Below are 10000 nucleotides of genomic sequence, written 5' to 3' on the forward strand. Positions count from 1 at the left end.
CACTGAGCATCTGGGCCTACCAGCACTGGTATCCAAATACCTCTCAACACACACACACACACACAGACATACATACATACCAAATACACACACACTTACAGATACATGCACACAAAGAAATACAAACATGCACTCCCCCATCACACACACATACTCTATCTTGCACAAACACACACAGTCTCTCTTCTACACAAACAGAGTCACACAGCTGACTGTCCTCTCAGCATTGTGTATCACAGTGCTGAGTCACATTATCTGCTCTACAGCACAGCAGTGGAATTCAGTATCCACAACATTCCATGGAACCAACCTGTAATACACCCTTTCAACTGCAAAAACAAACTTGTGCATTCCTATGGCATGTCCAGTGGCACAGAAAATGACATTGAGCTAATGGTAACTTGGGGACAAACAAATAAAAGCTCAAGTCCAATTCATTTTTATTTAAAAGTATATTTTGCTTTTGATCTAAGTGCTTTTGAACGGTTCAATCGGAAACCCTCTAGGGACAGATTGAAAGGGTCTATGGACCATACTTTGTAACACTAAAAATAAGACAAATATCCTAAGAATTCACACTCCTTTCTTTCTCTCTCTCTCTTGCTCTGTGTGTGTGTTTGTGTGTGTGTGTGTGTGTGTGTGTGTGTGTGTGTGTGTGTGTGTGTGTGTGTGTGTGTGTGTGTGTGTGCGTGCGTGCTTGTGTTAGTGTGTGAGTATGTAACAGGTCTGAGCACTAAGGTAGGATGCATAGACCTAAGCCTCTCTCTTAGCCGACCTGCACAGCATCAGTACAGCATGACTCAGCAAAAGCAGCACATCCAGGTGTTTGTGAGGAGGAGGCTTGAGAAGCACCAGCACTACATGACTCAGCAATTCAGCACACCCAGGTGAGGAGAGGAGCAGAGAGGAGAGGAGAAGCATCCTCTTGAGAAGCATCAGCACAGCATGACTCAGCAAAGCAAAACCATAGCAACCACAAAGCAGTGCATCCCTGGGTGAGAGAGGAGAGGAAAGGAGAGAAGGGGTGAGGAAGGGAGGAGAGAGATGAAAGGAGGGGAGGGAAGAAGAGAGTAGAAGAGGGGAGAGGAGGGGAGAGAGAAGGGGAGAGGAGAGGAGAGGAGGGGAGAAGAGAGGAGGGGAGAGGAGAGGAGAGGAGGGGAGAGAGGAGAGGAGCGGTGGGGAGAGGAGAGAGGAGGGGAGGACCAGAGCACAAAGAGGACGAGAAGAAGGGGGAGCCGGGGGTCCTTCTCAGGTCACCTTCCCCTGCCTGCGGCTAGCCTCCTGAAGCATGCATAAATATTTACACCCACTTCAGACACACAAACACACACACACACACACAAACACACACACAGAGAGACTGCATATCACTCCTCTCCACATGTAGGACGGGGATGGTTTCCCAAGCCGTTTTCTGTGATGAATTATTCACACAAACAGAAACGACAGTTAGCAGTTGACTCACAGATCTGCTGAAGAGCACCACCAAACCCACCCATATCCGCCAAAGAGCACCGCAAAGCTCACAGCCAAATCCACCCCAGATCCACTCAAGAGCACCGCAAATCCCACAGCAAAATCGACTGTAGATCAGCTCAGGAGCACAGCCAAACCCAATCCAGATCCACTCAAGAGCACTGCCAAACCCACAGCCAGACCCAATCCAGAGCCACTCAAGAGCACTGCCAAACCCACTCCAGATCCACTTGGGAGCACTACCAAACCCACAGCCAAACCCAATCCAGATCCACTCAAGAGCATCACATAACCAACAGCCAAACCGATAGATCCACTCAGGAGCAACAGTGTTGCTAATTTAGTGACTTTGTCGCTAGATTTAGCGACTTTTGGCCATCCCTAGTGACAGAAAATGTTATCTAGTGACTAGCGACAAATTTTGTTTGTTGAAAATCTCCCTTCTCGTGCCTGTTTCATTTGTGAATTACGTTGCGTTGCCCAAAATGTTGCCCCATGATTATAAAAGTAATGACTGGCCTATGTAGTATCAGCCCATGTTATTACACGGAAGTAGATGTTCTATAGATCTAACAGCTCAGGCTACGTCATTGGAAAGCAGTTGCCTGCAGCAGCTTCGGCTGAGATTAGAACCAGTGTCACTCCACAATGTGAGTCGCTACCGGATGTGAGTCGCGCATGCGTCACTTTGCTACTTTGCGCCTACCTGTGCTGTTAGCCAGTAGCCACAGAATAATGACATTAGCCTACACAGCAGTAATGTATTATTTAGCGTAAGGCATCACATTTTTTAACGGCATGATCTCTAATGTCAGTTCTAGATTAGAGGCTGAAGTAGCCTGCTAGCAAGAGACTTCTGTAATATCAATAAAAATTGACCTACATAACGAAGTTTGTTCACTGCTGGCAAGTAAGTAAGCAATCAAGCACAATAAAGTCACTTGAATGGCACTTGAATGGCAAACAATCAAACAATCTTAGATAGCTAAAACGTTTTTGAAACAGAAAAGTGAATTATTTTATGGATTTCAGTCGGATCCCTTGGCTGTATCAATCTGAGCATGCGTGACTCATATCGGGTAGTGACTCACATCGGGGAGTGACACCAGAGTCAACGAGACAAGATGACATGATGACAGGACAGGGAAATTGACAGGGAGACGCTTACCAGCATCATTCAACAAGCACATTGAACAAAGGAAAGAAGGCTACAACTTCATTCACAAGCAAAGCAGATAGCCTAGTTCAAAACCGAGCACACAAGTTAAAAAAACTAAAGCCTAGCATTCGTTTAGGCCAGGGGTTCTCAAAGTTTTGATTGGTGAGGGCCAATTCAGGAACCCAACATTGAACTGAGGGCCGCCAAAGGGGCAGGGGGAGAAAAAGAAAAAAAAAAAACTGGAAAAAAATCCCATTTGTATCATTTTAAAGACCAGGTTGCATCTACAGTTTATATTTATTGCATTAAACACATTTTAATTCAAAAACTGAGGCTAAACCTGGAAAATCTTAAGAAAAATTGCAATGCACACACAAACCCTGGGGTTCTCTACCCTCAACAGACAAATTTGGGATATAACAGTTCTTGCAGTCCATTTCAAGTACAAACTTATTTAGAACAAACAGTCTCAGTGTGCCTTGCTTCTTATCAGCATAGGCCTTATTCAGGGCCAATTCCAGCTACCAAAGCACCACAGGAAAACCTGACGGCCACGAAACACCACTAAACGGAGATTCATTCTTTTCAAAGCACACAGTACAGTTGTGCAGTTTTAAAGGTTTTACAGATGTTATCAGATGTTATCGCGGGCCGGGAGAAATGTTTCCGCAGGCCGCCATTGGCCCCTGGGCCGCACTTTGAGAACCTATGGTTTAGGCTGTAGTCTCAATGTTGTCAGTGCAGGACAGACTGTTGTCTGAGGGGAAAAAAATAGGCCTATATATTCTGTCAGTCTGTCTGAGTGACATTTAAGCCTATATTATGTAACCTAAATATGCCCAAAATATTAATATGTAATATTAAAGGCACCCATAACAGTTTTTTGACCACGGCAGGTGAAAACATCGTTTTTTCATGCACTGGTCAATTTCGAGATTTTACATTACATTACATTACATTACATTACATTTGGCTGACGCTTTTTAACCAAAGCGACTAACAACATGGTAAACAGTAAGTTTTAGAACAATTCTCACAATTTTAGGACAGTTTAAAAAAAACACATTAGAGTACAGTAAGAATAAGTGCGTCGGTGAGTGCTGTATTTTAACAGTTACTTGTCAGTTTAAAACGGCTGGTGAGTGCTAGGATCAGTAAGACTTGTTGTAAGTGTTGCTATGAGAGTAGATGTTCTCTAAAGAGCTGGGTCTTCAGGAGTTTTTTGAAAGTGGAAAAGGATGTCCCTGCCCTTGTAGGAACTGGCAGTGTGTTCCACCAACGAGGAACAACAGATGAGAAAAGTTTGGATTGGCTTGAGCGTACCGGTGGTAGAGCTAGACGTCGTTCGTCAGAGGAGCGCAGCGGTCTGGAGGTAGTGTAAGTCTGTATGAGGGCATTCAAGTAGGTGGGAGCAGAACCGGAGACTACTTTGTAGGCAAGCGTTAGAGACTTGAATTTGATGCGGCCGCCATAGCCATAGTGTAGCTGGATGAGCAGCGGGGTAACATGTGCCCTTTGGGTTGGTTGTAGACCAGGCGCGCCGCCGCGTTCTGGATCATCTGAAGTGGTTTCACTGCGCAGGCTGGGAGACCTGTCAGGAGGGCATTGCAGTAGTCGAGTCGTGAGATGACTATTGCCTGAACCAGAAGTTGGGTAGCATCTTGAGTCAAGTAAGTCCTGATTTTCCGTATGTTGTAGAGTGCGAAACGGCATGACCGGGCGACTGAGGCAACATGATCTGAGAAGTTTAGTTGGTTGTCGAGAACAACTCCTAGATTTCTTGCAGTCCTGGTCGGTGAAACAGACAGGGAGTCAAATTTGATGTTGATGTCGTGGTGTATGGTAGGTTTAGCTGGGATGACCAGCAGTTCAGTCTTTGAGAGGTTCAGCTGGAGGTGGTGTGCCTTCATCCATGTAGCTATGTCTGAAAGGCAATCTGAGATCCGTGCTGAAACCAGGGGGTCGTCAGGTGGAAAGGACAGATAGAGCTGTGTGTCGTCTGCATAGCAGTGGTATGAGAAGCCGTGCGAACGGATAATCAAAATAAATTTTGAGCTAGTCTGTTACCTTAGCATACTCTATCACACTACTACAACAAAAAAGTCCGATTTACACATTTAGGTGTTTATTTCATTATATTGTGTCTACTCGCGCCTGTATATTTATCCTAAATTCAGCGAAAGTTAGCATTCTAACCTTGCATGCACTCCCGCAACTGTGACCCAAAATATGTGTACCGTTGGAAAGCTCTGTTTTTCCTGTATCATGCTATGTGATCCATATGTGGACACTTCCTTTTTATCAGCAACCAATCGCGAAAGTTCAAAGACGAGTCTAGGCTGAGAATGGAATCTCATTGGCTGTCTTTCAAGGCTGTTTTCTCAAAACGAGTTTCCTCTCCCACTCTGAGCAAGGAAACTCCACTTCAGAAGCACTTATATACACCAATCTTTCTAGACTTATGCCTAACTATATTTCGAAGATTTTTACAGAGGGGTTTGTTGTTATATTATTCCTAGCCTGACTTACATGACATTTTATGCCTAAAAACATGGCATTTTTTTAGGGCTATTGACATCATATTCTGATTTACAGGATAACTAAAGTAGATATTCATAAATCCCTCTGTAAATTTTTCAACATCTATTATCTGAACGCAATGAAAACATAATTTTGAACCTGGCTGTATCCAATGCTCAGGTTTCTTGCTTTAAAATGTATGCAAATTAGCACATATTTAACTAGACAATGCCTAATTTGCATATGTAAACATTAAATTACAGAAAACTTGCAATACATTGTTTTCTCATATTAATGTAAGTAATCAACTGGGTAAGTTTCATAGTGATATCTGCTTGTTAAAATGTTTACCCTATTCACCTGTAGTGTCTCGCCTTAACATGACATTTTCAAAATCATTTTGATGGCACATAACCTCATAACATGACAAAAAACGGCTCTTCTGCCATTGTCTGAGCGGCCCTCTGTAGGCGATTACCAGTTTCAAGTAGGAAACTGCCCCCCCCACACACACACACACACACCACTACCAGACTGCTGTCAGTTCATTCCCTCTACTGTATTTTATACAGTCGTCACTGAATGACACATCTCCCCTCCAATCTACACAAAGACCTGTTTGAGACACCTCCTCTCCAATCTACACGCAGACCTGATTGAGACACCTCCTCTTCAATCTCTACACTCATCTAGAGCCTATTCTGGCATTGCCTCATTCACCTTACAGAGAATACAAAACCCACTGGTTCACTATAGCATGGACGACTGGGTTATGATGTCATGTCATTACAGCAGACTGACAGTGAGTCCCCATTGGTTTAGTTTGTCTTTGTCTCTTTGTGGGACTGGTGCGAGGGGTGGAGGTCTGATCTGGTGGGAGCTGATGTCTTTCATCCTGTCAGACTGACACATCTGCTGGGGCATAGAGAGAGTGTGTGCTTGTGGGAGAGAGAGAGAGAGAGTGTGTGCTTGTGGGGGGAGAGAGAGTGTGTGCTTTTGGTGGAGAGAATGTGTCTGGGAGGGGGGTGCTTGTGGGGGAGAGAGTGTGTGCAACTGGGGAAATGTCTATCATGAGATAACGTGTGTGTGTGTGTGTGTGTGTGTGTGTGTGTGTGTGTGTGTGTGTGTGTGTGTGTGTGTGTGTGTGTGTTTGTGTGTTGGCAGCCCTCTCCTGGCTCATACGCCTGTCTGATGCTGACTCTCTGGGCTGGCTATCACTGTCTGAGTGAAAGCAAGTTTGTCAGGTTGGCATGGCAAGGATGCCCACTGCATGATAGCGCTGGCCCGAAATGGCGTCCTGATTAACACCCAGCCTGCTTCTACGTGCCAGAATAGAGAGAAACTGTTTGCGTGTTTGTGTGTGTGCCAGTTTGTGTGTGTCCGTGAGTGCAACTGTGTGTGTGTGTCCGTGTGTGCAACTGTGTGTGTGTGTGTGTGTGTGTGTCTGTGTCTGTGAGTGAAATTGTGCATGTTTGTGTGTCAGTGTAAGAGAAAGAAGTTGTATGTGTGTGTGTGTGTGTGTGTGTGTGTGTGTGTGTGTGGTGGTGATGGTGGTGTGTGTGTGTGTGTGTGTGTGTGTGTGTCTGTGTGTGTGTGTGTGTGTGTGTGTGTGTGTGTGTTTGTGAGTGTTTGTGTGCATAGGAGTGAAAGTGTGTCATTGGCACTTGTGGCCAATGTGGATACAGAGAATCTTGTGTGCAATGTTAGAGTCAGTCCTGCTCTAATGCATCTGGGTCAGTCAGTGAGGCGGGCGCTATATTAACTGATTGGATCATAATACACCACATATGCCCTTGAGTCTAACTAGAGGTGATCTTTAGCTGAGTGATCTGTGATCAGCCTTGAGTCTAACTAGAGATGATCTTTAGCTGAGTGATCTGTGATCAGCCTTGAGTCTAACTAGAGGTGATCTTTAGCTGAGTGATCTGTGATCAGCCTTGAGCCTAACTAGAGGTGATCTTTAGCTGAGTGATCTGTGATCGGCCTTGAGTCTAACTAGAGGTGATATTTAGCTGGGTGTTCTAGCCTGTGTGTTCTAAAATGTGTTCCATTCTCAGCCCATGAGGATTCTGCATTGCAGCTGAAATTTCTGACATCACACACACACCTTTCTCTACTCAACACCAGCATGGGCTCCTGTTTGCATGTGTGTGTCCACTAAAATCATAACACTGTGTTTGTGGGTGTCTCTCTCTCTCTCTCTCTCTCTCTCTCTCTCCCTCTCTCTCTCTGTTTGTGTGTAATCAACCACAAACATTTCACACTGAGTGGTGAGTAGGTGGCAACTCTTTTGCCAGATAATTGGATGCCATTCACACATCGATCCCTTGACTCACACAAAGGCAACACACACACACACACACACACACACTCCCATCTCACATGGGCACAAGCGTCCCTTAACCTTATTATCCACACAGATTCAGCTTATCCCATAAGATGAACAGACGGGATGAAGCAGAAGGTCATGGGCTGTGTGTGCTGGGCTGTTAGAGGCGTTAGTAGACATTTTTGCATTTTGAAAGATATTTTCTTTACACTATAGTTTCTAGTTTCACTCTAGTCTAGTATATTTGTGACGTCCTTTTCAGTAAACTTCTGCTGTGCTCCAACCAAAGCCCCCCATCCCCAAATAATTTCTACTTGGGTCTGCACAAATCTCACTGGTGACCTATTCTGATATCAAAAAGGTCAGTCTCACATAAAAGGGGAGCCATTTTCATCCCTGCCAGGATTCAAACCAGGGCCTGTGATGCCCTCGTCTGAGAGTATAGAAAGAAGGCTGCGGTGGTTAACCGTATTGAAGGTAGACAATAAGTGGAGTAGGATTGATTTGGATCGAGAAGGTTATTCCGTGAGAGAAATTCTGAGACCTGTTTTGGAGGCCGCCCTTTCGATAGCTTTGGACAGGAAAGAGAGAAACGAGAGTGGACGATAGTTCTCAACCTGAGTAGTTAGAGATTGTTAGGATTGTTTAGTAGCGCTATTGCCCAAGCCAGTTTGAATGCTGTGGGAATGTGCTAGAATGCTGTGGGAATGTGCTAGAATGCTGTGGGAATGCACTAGAATGCTGTGGGAATGCGCTAGAATGCTGTGGGAATGCGCTAGAATGCTGTGGGAATGTGCTAGAATGCTGTGGGAATGCACTGGAATGCTGTCGGAATGTGCTAGAAGTCAGTGAGGTGTTTATGACGTGAGCGATAGCTTGTGTGAGGGTAGGACAAATAGTTAGTGAAGTAGGTTAGTTGGAACGGGATCCAACGGGCATGTAGGAGGATGGCTAAATGTCAGGAGTTTGGGGACCTCACTGTCAGTGAGAGGTAGCCTGGCAAGCCAGACCCACATCAAGATGTTGGGTCTGGGAACACACCATTGGCTGGGCTAAATCCGAGGGGCGGGACAAACTGTTGTCTTTCAAATCCCCTCTGCACGCAATAGGATAGCTTCTTTGTTTTCAAGTAGCAGGGAATTCACACGGAACCGTCAGAACTCTGTCGACATTATGTTAAGCCCGCCCCCCCAAATCTATACACGATGTGATTGGTCTTACCAGGGTTTGTTTTTTCCAGCTCACAAGCCAACAGAGAGTTGTTAAACGACCCTGGCTGAAAATTACATTTGCTGCTGTTAGGGTGCGTCTAGATTTCTAGTCTAAGTGAGAGGAGTAAATGAAGAAAATGATGTTCCATGGACTGGGGTGACTATCCATTTATGTGATCAACAACGCACATCTCTCTTGTGTAAGTCAAGGATAATGCTGGATAAACTGTATTCTGCCCATCCTCCAGAATCTTGGAGTAGAATAGAGAAAGCAGGTAGAGCTAGAGAGAGACACACAGTGCACCAGCAGGAGCACAAAACAGAGATAACATCAAAACCCTTACACTGGGGCGGGAGTGTGTGTGTGTGTGTGTGTGTGTGTGTGTGTGTGTGTGTGTGTGTGTGTGTGTGTGTGTGTGTGTGTGTGTGTTTGTGTTGACCACACGTGTGTATGTACATGGACGTGTGATGGTGTGTGTTCAGTGTGTGTTTGTGTTGGCAGGTATCAGCCAGGTATATTTGGTGGTGTGCATTGAGTTTGAGTCATTAGGCAGCTTGACCCTCGAAGGCTGGGTAGTGAGTGTGTTCTGTGAGGTTTGTGTGTGGTAGTGGCGGTGTGTGTGTGTGTGTGTGTGTGTGTGTACTGTATGTATGCCTGTGTGTCTGTGGTGGTGTGTGTGTCTGTAGTGGTGTGTGTGTGTGTGTGTGTGTGTGTGTGTGTGTGTGTGTGTGTGTGTGTCTGGTGGTGGTGGTGGTGTGTGTGTGTGTGTGTGTGTGTGTGTGTTACCTGGCGTCTCGGGCCTCGGTGGCCGGGCGGTGTGTGCGACGCTGGCGGGCGTCGTGGTGAGCCGGTGAGGTTTGTGTGTGGTGTGTTCGGTGCGCGGCCTGGGGCTGCGTGTGGTGGTGGTGGTGGTTGTCGGGGCCGGGGTTGTTGTGGTGACGGGTTGCCGTGTGACCGTCACTGCGCCGCGGGCCCCATTCTCCTCCAGGACCTCGTCGGCACCGGTAGGCCCCCAGTCGATGAAGCCGGCCACCGTGGTGGTGCTGTCAGCGCCGTCCTCGTCTAGCTGCCGCCGGCCGCGACCCCCGCGACCCCTGACCCTGCGCCCACCCTCCGTCGCCAGGGGCGACCGCTCCACATGCCCCGACCACCACCCGCCGCCCAGCTGCACAGCCCGCCGTCGCCGTGACAACCGCAGCTCAGGGCTTCCGCGGGCCGGCCGGTCGCCGGGCGAGGAGCGGAGGACGGGGTGCGAGGAGGAGGAGGAGGAGGAAGGGGGGGTCCGACGCAGGTTTCCCAGAGTC

General features: G+C 46.7%; 1 protein-coding gene across 1 annotated transcript in view; it reads right to left on the bottom strand.

Moving 5' to 3' along the window:
* The window catches only part of ajap1 (adherens junctions associated protein 1), a 63590-nt gene that overhangs the window by 14145 nt on the left and 39445 nt on the right, over positions 1-10000 (bottom strand). The window contains exon 2 of the mRNA XM_048240292.1: positions 9483-10000. This exon is cut by the window's right edge and continues 177 nt beyond it. Coding sequence (XP_048096249.1) covers positions 9483-10000 — 518 coding nt within the window. The remainder of the gene's footprint in view (positions 1-9482) is intronic.

This window comes from Alosa alosa, chromosome 4, assembly GCF_017589495.1.
Source record: "Alosa alosa isolate M-15738 ecotype Scorff River chromosome 4, AALO_Geno_1.1, whole genome shotgun sequence".
NCBI classification, from domain to species: Eukaryota; Metazoa; Chordata; class Actinopteri; order Clupeiformes; family Clupeidae; genus Alosa; species Alosa alosa.